Here is a 22,094-nt window from a genome sequence, read left to right as displayed (position 1 = left end):
CTAATCCCTTTATGTCCTTATCTTGGGTCTTTTTTGCCTATACTACTGACTATTATTTCTATTCTCTTTCTGGAATTTGTTATTTTAGGTTGAATCTGTCTTTTCTGTCATCAGTTTTATCTTTGTATACTTCCTCCTCAAATTTTTGGCATTTGTCTTTTACTTTGCGAATTCAATTTTCTGCAGTGGCCAATTTCTATTCACTGTGTTCAGCCCAATTTTTCACTTACGTAGTTCTCATCTCTGTGCAATCCTCCCTGACTGCAGGCCCCTTGCTCCTTCTATATGATAGCTTTGTCTAGTTCTCCACACAGATGCTCTCTACTCTTACATTTTGCTAAGAATACACACTAGGTATTTTCTAAAATGTTATTATTTCTTGCTTAAACTCATTCCAGAGGTTAGAAGCCTCTGAATCTTCTCCATGAAGCCTTCTTTTTTTTTTCGGAGACAGTCTCTCTCTGTTGCCCAGGCTGGAGTGCAGTGGTGTGATCTCAGCTCACTGCAAATCTCTGCCTCCCAGGTTTAAGCGATTCTCCAGCCTCGGCCTCCTGAGTAGCTGGGATTACAGGCACCCGCCACCATGCCCAGCTAATTTTTTGTATTTCTAGCAGAGACGGGCTTTTACCATGTTGGCTAGGCTGGTCTCGAACTCCTGACCTCATGACCCACCCGCCTCGGCCTTCCAAAGCACTGGGATTACAGGCATGAGCCACCATGCCCAGCCTGAGCCACTGTGCCCAACTGAAGCCTTCTTTTAAGCTATACCACCTATTGCCAGGCCCCAAGATATTCCAGTATTTGCTCATCCTTAAAGAAGGTCTAAATTTGCCAAGGGCTTATATTCACGGAGAAACTGATGTGGATGGATTCTGTCAGAGGTTAGCATAAATTCCTGCCAAAATCTTTTAAAAAAGCGTTTTCACACTCAGGTGAAGGACGAGGGAAGTGAGGGATGGGAAATATCCAGCAGTTATATTACCATTTCAACAACCATTTTAACATCCCAGGAGGCAGGCATGAGAAGTCAGATTTTAATTTAAATTATGCCAATATGAATCAGCAAGGGAAGACCCATCATTCCATGACTCTCATGTAGCTTTCCTCCCCAATGACACACACACAATCACGCAACTTTTGATTAGGTGTGGTTGTAGCACCCATCCCTCTGACTGACGTCACTGTCCATGCCAAAAGCAACCCCAGAGACCTCCTAATGCCACCACTGAGGTCCAAATGACGAGGATTACTAGAAGACAGAGAGTCTAAGTGGCAGAGCTCCTGACTGGCGCTCATGTCCTTTCTACCCTCAGGCCCTGCCCCTCAGAGTCAGAGGGTATTATTGTCTGCAGTATTCCAGGTTTCCCTTTCATTTCCTAGAATGCACTCTCCCAGAAGACACTATACAAAAGCCCTCCATGTTGTTCTTCAATCCAGTCTTCCTGTGCTACATCTAAAAGAAATTCCCCCAGCACCTCTAATACGAGTGGCATTAATTCTTCCTCCTTTTGAGTATTTCATTTTCAGTATTTCCTGGTCATTTAAGTGGTAAAACTGGCATGGAAAAAGAGGGGAGTGAGTTCCTAAGTGCATACATTGTATTTTCTTCAAAAGCAATATTTTAGGATAATTGATCTGCCATTTGCTGTACAGACAGATATAGATGAATAGATTGGCAGGGACCTTTGAAATCAGTGATGTACGGGGAAGAGTCTGAGGTGAGCACAGCGGGTCATATAAGTTCCAGTTTGAGCTCAGCCACTGAACACCTGCGTACCTTGTTGTACTCATATCCCCACAACTATGCCTCCATCCCTTTATCTTCTACCAAAAACATTTTATAATTACCTACCTTGGAAATGCATAATGTAGAGAAGCCTGTATTAAGGATGAATATGTTATAGATTCAACTATGTTTCTTGAAACTGCACATAATAAAAAGCCGGCAGAACATGGTTAACACACAATATGGTATCTTCTATGCTCACCTCAAGAACTTTTGGACAATTATTAAGTCCTAATTACTTTGCCCTTAAATCTTCTCACTTTAATGATTCATATGTTAAAAAGATATAACATTTTTTAAGCCGGTGTTTATTTTCATATTCTTCTGACATTAATCTCTTAAACATCTTTCATCATACGGCTGACCTCACCACATGTTCAGGTAACATTAATTGGGATTTGGTGCTACCAGGCTACCCAGTCCTGATGGCTTTCCTCCCTGCTAATCCCTGGCAGCCTTAACAGACACCACTGTCCTGGGTGCTGACACAGAACAGTCGTTACCACCAACTTCCACTCAGGTCACCCTGATGAGAATCACCTAAGCCCAGGGTAAAGAAGGTCATCTCAGCTATTTAAGGAAAAGTACTGCAGTTCAGTCTGTGTTTCTTAAACAGTTTTCTTTCTTCAGAGGAGTCTCCCAGGTTACAACATCTTTGGCCCCACCCTTTCAAATTCATTCAGTCTGAGTTTTGCCCTTGTGCCTGGCAAACTTCAATCTCCTCAGGTTTCTTTCTCCATATTTCCTGGAGAGTATGATTCTGGCTCTGAAAAAAGCTCATTTACAAGAGACAGTTCAGATGCATGTAGTTGTTTGTAGGCTGTCGTCCTCAGTTCAGCTGACTGCTTGGAAGAAATACCACAAATAGTTTTGAAAGGAGGATCTGAAGCGGGTACTAAATTATGAAGTGTTGCAAACATTGGAGAAGAAAATCAAGAAAGATTATTGGCACTAGGAAAATGGTAAAAAAAAATTTTTAAATCATTCCCTTCACAGAACTGACAAATGAGATTTAGCTAAATGAAATATAAGTATATGAATTTGAGAACTACAACAAAGAACTGCTGGGACAAGAGGGGCTGAGGAAAATGGCTTGAAAGCATCAGGATTAAAGAGCAAATGTGCTCATAAAAAAGCTTTCAATGGAATAGACAGAAAACAAGTCATTTTGGTTAATTATTCAGTAGGGACAGTGGGTTTCGTTTTACAGATGGTAAAATGAAACCTTTAGAGGGAAAGCAACTTGAGTATTATCATAAAGAAACAGGACCCCACTGTTCTGATTCTCAACTCCCTTTGCACCAAAATCCAAGTGACATTCCATCTTTAATGTTCTATTCTTCTCTAAACTCAAAACTCAACCCTCTAGGATGTGGAAACTGTGATGCTCTTGGAAATTGCTTCTATATTTGTCTAATGCCAACTTCTGTGCTAGAAGAAGTTTGAAGTTCAACCCAAAAACACAGGGCTTGGCATAGTCAAAAGCTCATTACAACTTCTCATTAGTTGTGTCTCTTGAGGCGACTATGGCATTCCTGAGTGTGACTCAGTATCACCAGTCATAACTGAGGGTTCCTGATTAATCTGAACTGAGCCGGAGTAAAGGCCACAGTAAGATCCAAGCAAATGAAGCAACACATCTTGTAGGAAGAAAGTAAAAAATTTACATGAAAATTTCTTGAAATGCATAATAGTACCTAACGCTGATTTAGTATGTATTACATACCAGGCACTGTATTTGTGCTTGACATTCATCAATTCATTTATCTTAATAACCCTATGAGGCAGGTACTATTACTATTCCCATTTTAAAATAGGAAACTGAGTCACAGAGATGTTGAGTAACTTGCTATGCTGGCTAGGAACAAGAATTACTACAGAACAGTGAGAATATATCAACTGATACTCAGGATCCTGATTTCGAGAGCCATGAAAAGCTTCTCTAGATTAAAAAAATTACTTCATCAGTCCAAATAAAGTATGGGGTTTAGTTCATAGTAATGTGCCAATGACAGTTTCCTAGTATGGTACATTCCTCAAATGCCCCATGGCAATGTCAGATGTTAACAACGGAAAAAACACTGGGCAAGTGGTACGTGAGAACTCTCTGATCTCGCTCTGTCACCCAGGCTGGAGTGCAGTGGCACGATCTCGGCTCACTGCAAGCTCTGCCTCCCGGGTTCACACTATTCTCCTGCCTCAGCCGCCCAAGTAGCTGGGACTACAGGCGCCCACCATCATGCACGGCTAATTTTTTTTGTATTTTTAGTAGAGACGGGGTTTCACCATGTTAGTTAGGATGGTCTCGATCTCCCGACCTCTTGATCTGCCCGCCTCGGCTTCCCAAAGTGCTGGGATTACAGGCGTGAGCCACCGCACCTGGCCAGTTTTTAAATTTTAATTAATTAATTAATTAATTATTTTTTTGAGACGGAGTCTTGTTCTGTCACCCAGGCTGGAGTGCAGTGGTGTGATCTCAGCTTACTGCAAGCTCCGCCTCCCAGGTTCACGCCATTCTCCCGCCTCAGCCTCCCGAGTAGCTGGTACTACTCGGGTGCCTGCCAGCACGCCTGGCTAATTTTTTTTGTATTTTTAGTAGAGACAGGGTTTCACCATGTTGGCCAGGATGGTCTCGATCTCCTGACCTCGTGATCCGCCCACCTGTGCCTCCCAAAGTGCTGGGATTACAGGCGTGAGCCACCACACTTGGCCCAATTGTTTTTTTTTTTTTTAAACTTTATCAGGATACTTCATAGGGGGAACTTTTCACTGTTCAGATGAAAAGCCATGCTATTCTTTTTCCTAAAAGTCAGGAGAATATCTGAAAACACTGGGGTCCCCAAAACGCTGTACATTTCACATGTAAGTGAGAGAATGTTCAAGTCTTTATTAGTATTAACTTAGCTTCAGAGACTTGTCCTAGAGTTTTAGAGGCAAATTGGAAACTATTTCCTGGAACAACGCCTCACAGCATGCCTTTTGATACCTGGATTATATTACTTAAATTCTGAAGAAATCTCCGCTTTTTCCCCCCTTCTGTGCATTTTTGATGCTGAGCTGTTTCCGGTTTTCCCACACTCTTGCCTGTCACAAAGAAGAAACCACAAAAATGCTGCAAAGCAAAGTCTGTCCAAAGAGCTGCAATTCCATCTCAGGAGGCTGCGGAGTTCTCCTGCCAGCAGTGAGTTCAGGGCAGTAGCAAGCAGCGTCTTCAAATGTCCAGCCCTGCCGCCTGGGCCCACCTCTCCACCAGCTAGCCACACAGGCCACCAAGGGCCCTCTGAGGGTACTGGCAATAATCAGAGAATCCACAAGGGGCACACTGGCAAATTCAACATTCGCATTTGGCTCAAAAATTTTCCTAGTTAACTACGGGCTTTCCAAATCTGTGAAGGAGAGTGTGGTTTTAGAATGCATATGATGGTGACCAAGGCTTACTGAGCTCTTACCTGGGCCGGGCCTTACTCTATGTACTTCACACATATTAACTCTGTTAACATTTAACAACTGACCTAGGAGGTAGATACTCTTATTGTTTTATTTTTACAAATGGAAACATGAGGAAGCTGAGGCTAGGAGATTAAGTAACTTGTAACCTGCAGAAGGTATCATATTAGTGAAGTGTGGCCTGAGGATGTGAATCCAGGCAGTCTGGCTACAGAGGCTGCAGACCTAAGGATTTGACTCCACTATTTCCAGGGTGAGAAGGCACACATTTCCTATTTTGCTACTGGCATTCAACCACAAACTGCAGCCTTCCTACTGCCCTTTCCTACTACTCCAGAGAGTTCTGCAGTCATTACAATGCCAGCTCTTCCCAGAACAGCGCTTGGTACTTAGTGGGCACTGAATAAATATTTGTTGGATAAATGAATAATGGCAGCAATATAATTAAAACAGCCACAAGGGATTGTTTTCTATCTAAATCCAGAATTTGATTTACCATCCAAGGAGGAAAAAACAGTAATGACTTTTTCTATGTTTTAGGATTCTTCTCACAACTAATATTGATCTTCCGAAGGACAAATGAATGAGAAGCCTCAATGACAGCAAGAGAAATACACAAATGTCTGCGACACAAAAACACAGCAGGCAATGCGTGCCTCTTCCAGACATCTCTAAAAGTTCCCCAAGTTTAAACTGAAGAAGGGCTGCTAGAACCAACGCTCTTCACCAATCTATTTCTAGTTCACTGGCTAAAAAGTGGCTGGAGATACAGTGAAGGATTTTGACTTAACAAAAATTTGACTCAGGAAAGGAAATGTCTTTTTGGTGTAAACAGGTAGACTACAAAAGGTATTAAAAACACTGTTGCTACACAGAGCTTGGTGACTAATGTCAATAAAGTTATATTATCTTCTTAGATGAAATCTCAATCCTGTATCTCCCCTTTCAAATGCCTAAAAGTGAACAAACCAAGGGGAAGCAGGATGTTGAATTTTATATGAAATTGAAAAGATCTGATTCTGCAGGGCCTGTCCCTCCCACAGGGTAAAGCCCTGCCATCTGCTTGTTTCAGTAGTTCCCTGGGCGATTCGAATTTGTAGCCCACGCTGAGAACTAGGGTTAGCCTTTATTTCCCAGCAGGTGTTCTTGTTTCCAGTACTTCAGTACGAACGGTCTTGAAGAGTAATAAATAAAGAGTACTATTAGCTTAGAATTGATAAAACTCAGTAGAAATTGAACAGAAAAAAACTTACTTGGAAGTTTTCTGGGATGTTGCCCTTCTGAGCACTTGTTTGTGGTTGGGTGGGGGTTTGGGAACCAGGGAGGCGCAAGAACTTGGAGGTGGTACCACTTTTTGTGGCAGAGTGGTTGGCTTCTGGCCACTAGCTGTGGCACTGGAAATTGTACAACCTGCACCATTATTCATTGTCCATAAATTGGAGTTAGGTAGTGTCTGGCTGCCAAAGATTGCCTACAAAAAAAAAAAGGAAAAAAATGATCGATGGACATCACCTTCACAACCCATTTACTGTATGTAACTAGTCTGTAATCCTGTCAAGGGGCAAAAAGGACAACTGTTAAAGTAATTTTTTTTTTAAGGAAAAACTTCTCTAATGTTGCCAGTGCAGCTCTAGATTCAGAGAAGGGGAATATTTTGAAGCAGATTGTTGAAATGGTCTTGTTGAAAGTACACTGGGCTAGGAATCAGGGCACCTGCGATACTAAGTGTTGGTCCACATGCGTGAATTAGAAAAGCATCTGATCTCTCAGTGTAGTTTCCATCATTGTTAAATTCAACACTTTTTTAATGAATGTCTCTTTCGAGGCGTGAAGTACTAGAAATAGAGCACAGAATAAAATTGTCTTGCAGCTTGACTTGATTCCTGCCCACTCCAAAACTCTGAGCTCCTCTAGAAAGTTTGCAGGCAGGAGGCAAGGGGAGGAGTCAGTGTGGCTAAGGCATGGTGAGCAATACAGAAAGATGAGGTTCCTGCGACAGGAACCATGAGCCAGGCCTGGTTATAATCTTCAGGGCTAGTTTAGAATTCTAGCCTAGAAACACTTTGTTGACCTAAAGATTAACATAAGATTTTACATTTGAAAGCGCTTTCAAAGTAAAATTACTATACAAATGCTTGTTATATGAATACAATCGACAAAAGGATATTTTTGCTCAGAGGGTAAGCCTATAAATAAAGACCTAAAAATCACCATCTAAACATCACAAATGTCAACATATATAATTAGGATGTAAAAGTATTCTTCCTTCAAGTAGATGCTTAAAAAGTTCTTACAACTTATTTATCTCATTAGAAATGGTCTTTTTGTGTCTCAATTTTGTTACTAGTCTTTCAATACTATTAATACTGCTTTCAACATGCATTGTAAAAACTTTAAATGAGAAATAATATTAAGAGAAAAATAACATCATTGACAAAATACATAGTATTTTTTATTAAAACAATTTCTGGCAATTGATTTCCATTTGTACCTACAACATGTAAAGGACTCATGGTGAGGCAGGATGAAATAATATGAGATGCTCTTAGGAAATATTCATCTTCTAGACAGAGTTTGCTAGTATTATTTTTGCCCTTTATGAATTTTATTTTTTCAGATTTAAAAGATGAACTGGGTAATTTTAGTAAAATGTTAACCAACCCTTCTATATGCATGACATAAAATGTCTCATTTTCAGGAAATGTGTCAAAGGTCGTAGGCTAAGCAGATATGAGAGGGGGATCCAGGGGTCTTGTGTGGAGTAAATGTGTTTCACTGAGATGCTTGACAAAGAACAAAGAGATTTCAGAGGTAAAGGGTCTGAGCATTTTCAGTCAGACCAATCTGACTGAGATGTCCCCAACCTGTGTAAACCACCTGAGGGAGAAAGTGAAGAGCTACAATTTTTCTCCATCTCTGATCCACAGAAGAGGAACAAAGACAAAGCCAGGTGCGGTGGCTAATGCCTGTAATCCTAGCACTTTGGGAGGCTGAGACATGTGGATCACCTGAGCTTAGGAGTTCGAAACCAGCCTGGGCAACATGGCAAAACTCTGTCTTTACAAAAAATACAAAAATTAGCTAGACGTGGTGGTGCCTGCCTGTAGTCCCAGCGACTCAAGAGGCTGAGGTGGGAGAATCCTTTGAGCCAGGGAGGTGAAGGTTGCAAAGGGTGAAGACTGCACCACTGCACTCCAGCCTCGGTGACAGAGCTAGACCCTGTCTCAAAAAAAGCGGGGGGAAGAGGAACAAAGACAGATGCAAGGTCATGGGCAAAGCCGGGAGGGCAGCACTGTTGAGCATGTACACATGGGGAGGTTTCCGGATGGTCCAAGCGAATCAAGGAGCCCTGACCCTGCTAAAGCAGGCCTCCTCAGGACAAGGAACCAAAGCTTCCAGCAGGAGGCAGCCTTCTGGGACAGGGTCTACAACAAACCCTTTCTTTGCAGCTGTTGTTTCCATATTTGAGGGCCTTAAAATCTGTGTGAGAAACTCAATTGGAAGTAAAGAGGGACACAGGAACAGGCTGCCCCAGGCTTCTATTTTCACCACTACATCCTAATAATTGAGGTTAGGTGTAAGGAGTGTTTGGGAAGTGCCTCATTCAAGATGGGAAGAGACCAAAAATCAGAATGAGGGCTGAAGAACAGTTCTACACTGAGCCATCCATAAAGAAATTCCCTGGGTGAGTAGTAGAGGAGGGGATAAAATGTTGTTAGTTAAGAGCTCTTGGAAATCAAAATATTCTTTATTAAATTATATATTTAATGTTGTAAGGGAACTGCCATTGGTAAGAACATCTATTCAATAAATGTTGCCACGGTGACAACTATATTTTCAAATTCATAATTTTTTCCCCCAAAATCTGAAACATGTAAATACAAATGAAATAATGAGTGAAAACAGCAGGTTCAGAACAGTGAGTTTAGTGAGCTCCTATTTTTGTTTTTTTAAAAAGAATACATACACACCATATATATCTATATATGTATGTACACACACTCTCTCTCTCTCTCTCCTAGTATCTGCACAGAACAATTCTGGAAGTATACACAAAAAACTGGTAGCCTTCAGGGAGAAGAATTGGTTAGCTAGGGGTCAAGGCAGGAGGGAGACTAACTTTTTACTACATGTCATTTGTATCTTTTGAATTTCATACTGTGTGCATATAGTTATTTATTACAAAAATAAACGAATTATTTAAAAGACAAAAGAAGTCTAGTTCCAGTAACATTTAAGCAGGTAATACATTATCTGTGAGTACAAATCATGATACCCAAGTGAAGCCCAAGTTTTAACCAGCTGGGTATAGGATTCCTATTAGATTGGGCTAAAGAAGGAATTAACTGTTCAACACTGGCTAGAAAAGCAGATTAGGTCATCAGTGAAAGGCAGAGAGACCCAGAGTAAATGGAAAAGACATGGCTTGCGGTCAAATGTATCTCAGCTCAAATGTAGGCCTTGTCACTTACAAAGTGGGTGATCTTTTCAAGTTAACTTCTCAGAGCTGTCTCAGAAGCAATTAAAATTACTTCACCTTTAGAAGATGAAGAGCTTAATTAAAAAAAATTACTTCATTGGATTTTTGGAGGTCATCATGTAGGTAACCTTAGCCTAGGCATTCAATAAGGATTTCTTGAAATAAAGCAAAGACCTAGGCACACAGTAGGCACTCAACAAATGTTCCATTCCTTCCCAAACCTCTACCTACCTCAGTTCTACTGAGAAACTAAAGGATGGGATGACAGCGAAGTCCACCTATCAGTAATCCTTTGTGAATGGCAGTTGCTTATGCATTTCTTCAACATATTTTTCCAGACTTATGACACTCACTAGTTGTGAAAGCAAATTCTTACAACGGAAACATATGTTTAGGCTCCCCAGATCATATTTACTCAATTCTCTCTGGCAGAAATAATCTTTTCCTCTTCTGAATGCTTAGAAAAATGTATTTGTATGACTCATCACAGTACATTCTACCATGTATTATAGCCACTTACGTGTGTACTTTTTCTCCCTTCTGGGTGATTCACACTGGAAATGGCTGAATTTATATATGATTAATTTTAGTTTCCCCTACAGTGACTAGTAGAAAGGTGCTTAATAAATGGAAAAAATTAAAAATTAAAAATAAAAACACCAATCCCAACTATTCATCTTTTTTTAGCAAAAACTAAATTCCTACACAACAAAATAGGCAAATGTATATTTATATCCAGATGTAATCTTGTAAAAGGACCATTTTCTGGACTTTAAACAGTGCCTAGTGTGTTATTTGTGTCCAACTCATACTCAGACACAAAATATGTTAGCCCTTCTGCAGATCTCAAACAAAAATAACTTCACACCTTCCTAAATGCAAAATTTGTGGTAGGACCTTAGATACTGATGTTTTATATAAGATTAGTTTTCACTTCAAACAATAAAATAAAATAATTTAGGAGAACTTACTGCCTAGGAGACTGCCACTTGCCTAGATAAAATCGCTTCTCCCTTTCTTCTTAATATTACTACTCTGACTTTGTTTGGGTCATAATGTTTGCCCAGCTAAAGAAAATACATTTCTAAACCTCTCTTTTACCTAGGGATAACACATGCCATATGTTCTGGACAATGAGATGGAAACAGAAGTTTCTGGGTGCAGTTTTTGGGAAAGCTCTTTAAATGGGCAGACTCGGCTGGTGCACACCTTATGCCCTTTCATGTTCCCTGTTCTTCTTCCCACCTACAGCATGGAATCTAGCAAGAGGTGGATAGGCATAGGGTAAAAGTTATTTGCTAAGGATTGCAGAGAATAAAGACAGAAGGAGCATGGGTTTCTGATGGCACCATGAAGTCTGCAAGAGCCTATCTCTAGATTTCTAACTATGTGGGAAAAAAACCCTTTTAACTTAATTAAACTATTGGTGGTAGAGAGGGTTCTGTTACAAGCAGCCAAACGGAATCTTAACTGATACTAGAAATAATTCTCAATCTACCACAGATTCAAGCTTGCCTAAGCCTCAATACAACAAACATGTACTGCATCTCAGAAGGCAGACACTCTTTCCAAATACAGTAAAAGGCCTCTAGGTTGTGACTTGTGGTTTGGTGATTATACTGTAATACACTGAACGGATAATGAAATGATTATAATTGCATGCCATCTGAAACTCCAAAGAGTCGGTAATGTAGACAAGTCCCCAGGTGTTTCACCAAAGCCAAGGCTAAGTGGGATGGGATTAAAGCAATCAAACCTGATAAGAAGAAACCCAGGAACACACTCAGGCAATGTTAAAAGCAGACATATAAATGGTTGTGTGTAAACTAGCAGCAGAAATCAGCCTCTCCAGGCACCCTGAGAGTCCTGTACTGGCCCCGATCCTACAGCCCCACCAACTGAACTGCTCCATCATGTGAATTGTTCTGTCCTGATATTCATTCATAAAAGGACAGAAGAATTAGATGAAGTTCTCTCTAATAATTTGTAAGAAACATGAGGTTTCGATATACAATATTAACAACACAGGCATAGGAGCTGCACCATCATTAGTCAATGTCCTGGGAATGAGAGAGCTGTGTAAGCACTGGCCTCCACTCAAGACCTAGTCAACATACACTCAGCATATACATGACTCTTGTTTCTTTGCTGGGTGTGGGAAACAGCCATACTACAGCAAGAAGACTCAGAGAAAAACCACAGTTTGAGGGTTGGCTTGGCCCCAGGCAAAAGACTGGAAAGGCCCTCCTTCTCCCACAACAGAAGGGTGCTCATGGGTGGGAAGGAAAAATTTCTGATAGACAGAACACAGACTGCAACTTGGAAGGTTCCAGGGAAGCAAGATCTGGGCTCTCTTACTAGAAAGATAATACTGTTTAGAGATTAAATTCTGGGAGGACTTTTTTCTTTTTTTAATTCCTTCCAGAAAAACACTACTTTCAGCCTTCACTCAGGCTTCTTGGTGATGGAGCAGAGCTGGATGCCTCTTTGTAGTGAAATAATTCTGTAAATTAATTTTTTGAGAATGAAGGGGATAAAGTAGGCAAATGCTACTCTCTATTTGAGTAGGTTAATGTCTCTTTGTGACCCTTGTACTCTAATTTAAGACGAGCAAACATTTCTATGCAGTATTCTCCCCACATTAGATTGTGTCCCAATTTGGATAAAATTCCCATGACATATGCAAAGACATTTCTTGTCCGTTTCCCTCTTGAAGCTAAACTACTGAGAAGGTACATTTTCTTGAGCATGTAAGTTACTAATCACTCACCTTCCTACAATCAGGCCAAGACTGTTCAGAGCAAAGAACACATCTAGAGTTTTATGCAACCCTGTGATGCTGTAAAAACCTTGCAGCCAAGGTGAGAGTGAGAGTAACTGTTTCTATTTTGGCAAAAGTAAGCTTCCAAAAGGTCTTTGTCTCACACTGTATGGAGTTCTTGGCTGTCTTCCATTCACAATGTTTGTCGGCTGGGACAAGACTGGGTGCTGAGCAAGAGAAACAGTACAACTTTTCTGGTGCTGCTATAAAGCACTGGGAAGTACTACGACTCCAATAGGAATGGGACAGCAATCCAGAAGTTGCTCCTCTTCATATAGAGAGACCAAGCACACAAATACCTGAGACAGGATATGGAGCTGTCAAAGGTGTCAGAAGCCTTCCAACATATCCTCTCATTTCTAAAACCAATTACGAAGCTCCCCCTCCTTCAGTGAGTAGGAAAGGAGGTTCTTACTACCTCAAATGACCTACTCTAAAGGATACAAAGACAGGTGCTTACCTGGACAGAAAAATTTCGAAACTATTATTCACTAACCAATTGAGATCAGTGTGATTCTTCAGAGAGTCCCTAAATTAACTGTACTTACCAACATTTAAGAAGCAATGAAGATAATTACAACTAGATATTCATATATACTCAAAACTGAGCTTGGACTAGTGTGTGACCAGACCAGCACAGTGTAGCTATGACACAGCTGGCTAAGACTAGGGCTGCAGTTCATGACACAAAAGCCAGTGAAACCACCTTGCCCTAAGACATCACATGGGTGACCTTCCCTTATTAGCAGCCACACCTTCATCTAGCCGCAAAACCAATCAGACACTGGTTGACGTTCTGATGCAAATTCAGACTCAGATGACCATAGACTCTGCTTTGCTTTACATTTCTTTCATATCTCCTTCAATGCCCAGCACTGTTTGATCACACACACATACATAAAAAGGTTGGCAGACTGATGTTCTTCTTTTTGAAACAAATTTCTTTAATAAATGTTCATTCAAAATGATTTATGATTCTGCTCTCAGAGATAACCTGTTAACATTTAGATGTTTTTCTATGTATATACAAACTTATTTTCTATATGTACGTATGCATGTATTTCTGTGTGCTGACAAAACATGGAATCATATGACACCTGATGTTTTGGAGCCTGTTTTTATTTCATTCAAATACCTATTCTGAGCATTTTTCCCTATCTATAAACGTAGACCTAGACTGCTGTTTTTAATGGCATTTTTTCTACTATGGTTTATTATACTTCACCAATCATCAATGCTATAAATTGACACACTGAGATACATCTATATTTGAAGCTATGGAAATATGTAAATATGTTCACAATATATTTTTTTCTTTTTTTTTTTTTGAGATGGAGTCTCACTCTGTTGCCAGGCTGGAGTGCAGTGGCACGATCTCGGCTCACTGCAACCTCCGACTCCAAGCAATTCTCCTGCCTCAGCCTCCCAAGTAGGTGGGATTACAGGCACGTGCCACCACATGCAGCTAATTTTTGTATTTTTTTTTTTAGTAGAGATGGGGTTTCACCGTGTTGGCCAGGATGGTGTCGAACTCCTGACCTCGTGATCTGTCCGCCTCAGCCTCCCAAAATGCTGGGATTACAGGCGTGAGCCACCACGCCCAGCCCACAATAGATTTTTGAGTTAAAAAAAAAAATAGGCCGCGCGCAGTGGCTCACGCCTGTAATCCCAGCACTTTGGGAGGCTGAGGCAGGCGGATCAGGAGGTCAGGAGATCGAGACCATCCTGGCTAAAACGGTGAAACTCCATCTCTACTAAAAATACAAAAAATTAGCCAGGCGTTGTGGCGGGCACCTGTAGTCTCGGTTACCTGGGAGGCTGAGGCAGGAGAATGGTGTGAACCCGGGAGGCGGAGCTTTCAGTGAGCCAAGATCACGCCACTGCACTCCAGCCTGGGTGACAGAGTGAGACTCCCATCTCAAAAAAAAAAAAAAAAAAAAGGCCCCCAGTATCTTTTTTTTTCTCTGTGTCACAAACAGAAAAGCACCCCCAAAATCTTATAGTTCCATTTTGAAATACCATATGTACGTGTGCACGCACACACACACACACGCATATATACACACACATATTCAGGTTGTTACCAGTTTACTTTGCTTTTTAAGAATAGTGTTGTGATAAACATCATGTTATCTATACCTTTCCACATATGCTGGATCATTTCCTTAAAATAATTTCCTCAAAGTAGAATAGCTAGATCAGAAATCTCTTTATTCTTCTGCTTCAAAACTTTTTAACATATATTCCCAAATTGCTCTCAGGAAAGGTTGTACCAATTTATATTTCATCAGTATGTCTGAAAGGATTAAATTTACTTATCATTCCTTTGATTACTTTGAGAAAGCAGCTTGCACCCGATGAAAAGCTAGCTCACAATTGATGCTAACGCTGTTTCTTGTCTTTTTATGTTTGTAAGATATTTATGCCTTTGGACAAACATGTCAATAATCTACACAGATATTATTCTAAAGAATAACCATTTAGGCCAGGTGCGGTGGCTCACACTTGTAATCCCAGCACTTTGGGAGGCCGAGGTGGGCGGATCACGAGGTCAGGAGATCGAGACCATCCTGGCTAACATGTTGAAACCCCGCCTCTACTAAATAATACAAAAAATTAGCTGGGCGTGGTGACGCATGCCTATAGTCTCAGCTACTCAGGAGGCTGAGGCAGGAGAATGGTGTGAACCTGGGAGGCGGAGCTTGCAGTGAGCCCAGATTGAGCCACTGCACTCCAGCCTGGGCAACAGAGTGAAACTCTGTCTCAAAAATAAAGAAAGAAAGAAAGAAAGAAAGAAAGAATAACCATTTAATCATGGTATTAATCATGCTTTTTATTCTTCTCATAGCTCTAATAATTATGAACAAATTAATTTGCATACCATATTTAATTGTTCAAGTAAGTAACTATTAGTTTTAAAAATGTGCTAATTAATACTTAATGAGCCTTGGGCTTCTCCTAAGACACTTTCTTTAATATCATTTTAATCAATTTCTGTTTCTGGCCCGGGAGGTTTAAGTAAAACCCCCAAGTTGACATCATAATGCCATGTATATTTACGGTTAAAAATAATACATAAGAGATATTTGTACATCCGTGTTCACTGATGTATTATTCACAATAGCCAAGATGTAAAAGGAACCTAAATGTCCATCAATGAATGAATGGAAAAAGAAAATGTGGTATGTAGTACCCAAAAAAACTAAAAATAAAAAACTAAAAAAAGAGAAAACATGGTATGTATATGTGTATACACACACAATGAAATGTTATTCAGCCTTAAAAAAGAAGGGAATCCTGTCATACGCTACAACGTGGATGAATCTTGAAGACATTATGCTAAGTAAAAGAATCTAATGACAAAATCATTTCACTCAACATGAGGTAATGAAACTCACAGAAAGTAGAATGGTGATTGTCAGAGGCTGGATGGGAAAGAGGAAAACAGGGAGTTGTTCAATGAGTACGGTTTCAGTCATGCAATATAAAAAAGTTCTGGAGGGCCGGGCGTGGTGGCTCATGCCTGTAATCCCAGCACTTTGGGAGGCCAAGGCGGGCGGATCACGAGGTCAGGAGATCGAGACCATCCTGGCTAACACGGTGAAACCCCGTCTCTACTAAAAATACAAAAAAATTAGCTGGGCGTGGTGGCGGGCACCTGTAGTCCCAGCTACTTGGGAGGCTGAGGCAGGAGAATGGCGTGAACCCGTGAGGTGGAGGTTGCAGTGAGCCGAGATTGAGCCACTGCACTCCAGCCTGGGGGACAGAGTGAGACTCCGTCCCAAAAAAAAAAAAAAACAGTTCTGGAGGTCTGTGGTACAGTATGCATATAGTTAACAATACTGTGCTGTATACATAAAAATTGTTAAGAGGGTACATTTACATGTTTTCTACCTAAATGATAAAAAAAAGGTGATACACAATTATAAGAGCAACTAACTTTTGACTTTTTTTTTTTTTGAGATGGAGTTTCACCCTTGTTGCCCAGGCTGGAGTGTAATGGCCACGATCTTGGCTCACTGCAACCTCTGCCTCCTGGGTTCAAGTGATTCTCCTACCTCAGCCTCCTGAGTAGCTGGGATTACAGGCATGCGCAACCACGCACAGCTAATTTTTTGTATTTTTAGTAGAGACGGGGTTTCTCCACGGTGGTCAGGTTGGTCTCGAACTCCCAATCGCAGGTGATTCGTCCATCTCAGCCTCCCAAAGTTCTGGGATTACGGGCGTGAGCCACCACACCCGGCCTTTTATTGACCTTTTATCATGGGTCAGGCATTGCTTTAAGTGCTTTATGTTATCTCATTTATCCCTCCCAACCATATGACCTGTGTCTCCTCATCATCACCATTTACAGAAGAAACCAAGGCACAAAAAATGTTAGGAAATTTGTTCATAATTTCAGAGGTACTGAGTAGTAAGCTGGGATTCAAACCCATGGAGTATGACTTAAGAACCTCACTATACTATGCTGCCTTTCTTATTTATGTTATGCTGATTCCCTTTTAAAGCAAACATATCTAAAGCAAATTTATTTAAATCATATCTCTTTTCTAAAGCAAACGTAGAAATGTGTCCAGTTTCCACCAGATGTATATAAAGACAAATTTCATTCACCTTGCTCCAAGATCACTCTCTTTCTTGAGAAGGAAAGGAAAGGCTGAAAAAAAATTATTGTCTGTAAGCAAATGTTTGTTACTTATTGTTAAAGTGAAAGTGTGAGTATGTATACAGATAACATCAAAGGATCAGCCATGACCCCATATAGAAAGCACAACTGGCTAAAGAAAGATAGGTCTGCTTCATTTTCAATTGTGTGTTTTAACTTTTATTTGTTAGTACTTATAAGAAATTATTTGTATATCAGGGCCCCGTTCTCCTAACGTGTCTGTATCTTATATGTCCTGATTACTAAAATGAAATAATTAGTCAAAGGCAATCTCTAAGTTTCCTTTACAACTTTGAGGTTATAAACATCTAACTTGTCTCTGTCTTCAAATGTATAATTTGTTTTGTTTGGCCCAGGATCTCACATGGTTGGTTTACTGTGCATATCTTCCACAGACCTTACTGTCATATATTCATTAAGTATTTTTCCCCTGGCTGCCACCATCTCAGATGGATGGATTGAAGTCTTTCATCATCTCACACAAAGTTACTGCTGGGAGTCCCTCATATACCTACAGACAAACAAACAAACCACAGGCCACGGAGTGAGGGAAGAGAATAAAACTGGTCACCAGACAGCTGCAGCAACCAAGCTGAGTTCTGAATCTTAATTGGTTACACCGATCCTTTTTTTTTTTTTTTAAAGATTTGTGTATACGAGAGTATATAGCAGTGCAGCAGCAATAATGCTGGAATGCCTTATCTGACTGATAAGTATGTAAACTAAAAAGAAAACGAAGAGTCAATTCTGTCGTGGGGGAGGACGGCAGAGTGGAAAGGGGCTTTGGAAGTCCTCTGACCTGGTATAAATATTATCTCCACAATCAGGCAGCTGTGTGATCTTGGCTAAGTTACCCAAACTCTTTGAACATTGATTTCCTCATCAGTGGAATGGAGATAAGACTACATCTGGTGCACAGGAAGCATTTACTGTGTGTTCATTTTCCTCTAAGATTCCAGAAGAATATTCCCCTAGCAGCAGCTTAGAAAGCAACATGATGATAACCAGGGTACTTATGTTACTATCAGTAATAAGTTAACACAATGAAAGAAAGTCTGTATTGTAATAATACACTAAGATCAGACTTATATGATATTGAAAAAGCAAGCATAGGCCGGGCGTGGTGGCTCACGCCTGTAATCCCAGCACTTTGGGAGGCCGAGGGTGGGCAGATCACAAGGTCAGGAGATCGAGACCATCCTGGCTAACACAGTGAAACCCTGTCTCTACTAAAAATACAAAAAATTAGCTGGGCGTGGTGGCGGGCGCCTGTAGTCCCAGCTACTTGGGAGGCTGAGGCAGGAGAATGGTGTGAACCTGGGAGGCGGAGCTTGCAGTGAGCCGAGATCGAGCCACTGCACTCCAGCTGGGCGACAGAGCAAGACTCCATCTCAAAAAAAAAAAAAAAAGCAAGCATAATATGAATTAAGCAAACATGTCATCTGTGGTAGTCACATTTGTAGACACCTGTCAGGTTTCCTGGGAGTCTTCTGAAAAACACCTATCACAGAAATAAAATTAAAATAGCATTACCAGTAACAGTGTTGAAAGGACAAAATAATAATTACAGAAATCATTCCTGTATTATTAATAACACAGGAATTAATAACAACCCATACAAGTGCTCCTACTATCCAAACCTCTAGAACAAACATCAGGATACTGCATGTGTTGTTAGGTGCTAATCCTATTACTTAATAAAAGTACAAGGGATGGTAAAGGATGGGCATTTCCAAGATTGTTACGCCCAAGAACACCTTATTAAGATACTTCTTTCATTAAGAATTGAGGAGAGGCCGGGCGCGGTGTCTCATGCCTGTAATCTCAGCTCTCAGGGAGGCAAGAGGCAGGAGGATAGCTTGAGCCCAGGAGTTCAAGACTTGCCTGGGCAATATAGCGAGACCCCGTTCTCCAGAAAAAGAAAAAAAAAAAAAAAAGAATTGAGGTAATTGGGATGACGTCTAGGCCTAAGTGCAGGAAAACTTTTCTTTTGAGATGGTGCTTATGAATAGTAGGAGACTGGTGAAGAGACCTGATAATAACTTTTCAAACATAGTTTCATAGGAGTCAATAAGTACTTGTTGGCTGGGTATGGTGGCTCACGCCTGTAATCCCAGCACTTTTGGAGGCGAAGGTGGGTGGATCACAAGATCAGGAGTTCAAGACCGTCCTCACCACTATGGTGAAAACCCCATCTCTACTAAAAATACAAAAATTAGCTTGGCGTGGTGGTGTGCGCTTATAGTCCCAGCTACTCAGGAGGCTGAGGCAGGGGAATCGCTTGAACCCGGGAGGCAGACGTTGCAGTGAGCTGAGATTGCGCCACTGTACTCCAGACTGGGCAATAGAGTGAGACTCCATCGCAAAAAAAAAAAAAAACTTGTTGAATGTATAAATTGCAAGTTAGAATTTATGTAATAGTACTTACAGTTGCTGTTTATTGAATGCCTTATTAGCAGCAGGAGGCAGCATATAGCATAATAGCCATGAGCTTGGATGCTGCAGGCTGACAGACCTGGGTTCAAGTTCCAGTTCTACCATTTATTACTTATGTGACACAGAGAAAGTTATCTAACTGATACTATGCTTTTTCATCTGTGAAATGAGGCTAATAAGAGGGCAGCTGTAAAGATCCACTGAGATAATACAAAAAAATGGCCACTTTGGTGCTTGACATATGGTAATATCAATATCACATCCTGAGAACTACAATCATGATAATACACAGGTATATATCATCATCTTCAAATTAGAGATAAGGAAAATGAGGTTCTAAAAGTTTGAATAACCTGTCTTAAGTCATGGACTAGACAGGGCCAAGACTTAAGCTGTGGGTTATCTGACTCCAAAGCCTGTCTAGAGTGGCCTATTTCCAAAACAACTGAATGCAGTATTATTTCATGTATTTTCTATGTATTTTCATTAAATAAGAATAAAAGTTTGGCTTGGCAAAATCTACTAAATCAAGTGGTCCTAGGAAAATCAATAACAACTAAAAGCTAGACACTAAGTACGAGTTCCTGCTAAAAGTCAAGTGGAAAAATAAAATAGAACAAAAGAACCAACCAAACAAACAAAAAAACAACGAAGCAATAGGTTATGACATTAAGTTCCGGAGTCAATATGCTCCGGAACTTAAACACACACAAACACACACACACACACACACACACACACACTCCTCCCCTCTCATGTCCCCAGTCCAAGCTTCCTCTCTGATACACCATTATAAAGATCTATCAAGACACCTCCTGCATGGCTAGACTGTTCGCCTGCTCTTTGTGCCACGCTGAGGAGCTAGCATGTTATTGCCAGCTGCTTGGAAAAAGACAGGGTGCCTGCTGAATTTCTCTTTCTTTCCCCTCCTCTCCTCCACAACACAAACACACAGCAGCTGAAGGCTTGGCGAAACAGAATTCATTCCTGCAGGAAGAGGCAGAATTTTTTTAGACACATGCAATGAACTTTTAGGAGCAAAATAACAAGACGTGGTTCGGTTTATATGGGAATCCTTTCCACACCTGTGGGATTGTGTATATACACACACAGCATTAGCAAAAAGCTTGTTACACACTGCACTCAAGATGTTACCAGCAAACTGAAAGACCTCTTGATGTGAACAATGAGCTGCTGCCAGTCCTGCCTGTTATAGGAACATTAGTTTCTGCTAGGATTATTGAATCCAGATTAGTTTGGTAAACTTGGACATGGTGGGAAGGGAAAAGTAAAGAACAGATGGGGCAGAAGGATGAGAGAAATTTAGGACGCACAGTTTTCTCCTACCTTGAGTTATTTACTAATGTTGAAAATTAAGTCTACTAAAAATTGAAGGGGTTTCGAAAGAGACCGGAACCAGTGAAGAATTAAGATGTATTTAAAATCTCTCCTTTCTCCCATTATTGTTAAAGGAAACTTCGGCAATTCTGTGTTGGCCATCAATATGTCCTTAATTTTTCTGCTTTTGGGGCTCTTTTTCACTGTGGATGAGGCAGAGAAGAGAGTGGGAGGGAAGGAAGCAGGGAGTGGGTTGGGAGCAGAAGTTTAACAAAGGATCACTTTAACAGAAACTACTGAGTAATCGCTCTGTCCTGCGCCAAGAATAACATCAGCTCAATGTCTGCAATTAGAATCAGGTCAGTCGGGCCTCACAGCCGGTGCAGCCCTCCTCACAGACCCCAGCATGGAGAGCTACTCATGCTGATGTCACCAGTAGTCACTGCTGCCCAAGAAAGTCCCCGACTCAGCTGAAAGAAAAGTTTTCTTTTGCCTTCTCCTTCAGGGGCAGGAAGACAGCAGGAGAAGACAGACAGAATTAGAAGACATGCATTGGGCTGTATCAACATATAACAGATTTGTTTGATCATTCCTAACTCTTGAGATTCTGTACTTCCCCCAACCATCCTGAAATTTTTTTTTTGTTTTTTTTTTTTTTTTGGAGACAGAGTCTCAATCTGTCACTCAGGCTGCAGTGCAGGGGCATGATCTTGGCTCACTGCAACCTCCGCCTCCCGGGTTCAAGCGATCCTCCTGCCTCAGCCTCCTGAGTAGCTGGGATTATAGGCATGCGCCACCACGCCCGGCTAATTTTTGTATTTTTAGTAGAGACGGGGTTTCACCATATTGGTCAGGCTGGTCTCGAACTCCTGACCTTGTGATCCACCTGCCTCGGCCTCCCAAAGTGCTGGGATTACAGGCATAAGCCACCACGCCCGGCCCTGAAATTCATTTTTAAATGAGTTAACGTGTATAGAGAACCCTGAATAGTGCTTGGAACACAGCAAGTGCTTAAGTGGTGGCTATTATTATTAAAACAAAAAGGGAGGATTCTGCCTATTCATTAGGTTATTCCAAACCTAATGAATCAGAAATGGGATGGAGGAACAATTGTTTTAAC

At 40.9% G+C, this 22,094-nt stretch overlaps 1 protein-coding gene across 43 annotated transcripts in view; it reads right to left on the bottom strand.

Annotated features, from left to right (window-relative positions):
* Positions 1–22,094, bottom strand: part of TTLL5 (tubulin tyrosine ligase like 5) — a 297,856-nt gene that overhangs the window by 69,598 nt on the left and 206,164 nt on the right. For 40 of the 43 annotated variants that reach the window (XM_063793745.1, XM_054666137.2, XM_063793747.1 and 37 more), the window contains one exon: positions 6,487–6,704. In XM_063793745.1, coding sequence (XP_063649815.1) covers positions 6,487–6,704 — 218 coding nt within the window. Of the gene's footprint in view, positions 1–2,028; positions 2,682–6,486; positions 6,705–22,094 lie in introns of those variants that run through there. The other 3 variants (XM_054666142.2, XM_016926456.4, XM_016926455.4) reach the window with 2 other exon arrangements.

The sequence above is a fragment of the Pan troglodytes genome, chromosome 15, assembly GCF_028858775.2.
Source record: "Pan troglodytes isolate AG18354 chromosome 15, NHGRI_mPanTro3-v2.0_pri, whole genome shotgun sequence".
Classification (NCBI taxonomy): domain Eukaryota; kingdom Metazoa; phylum Chordata; class Mammalia; order Primates; family Hominidae; genus Pan; species Pan troglodytes.
The sequence above is the reverse complement of the archived record's forward strand: the minus strand, read 5'-3'. Positions and strand labels throughout refer to the sequence as shown.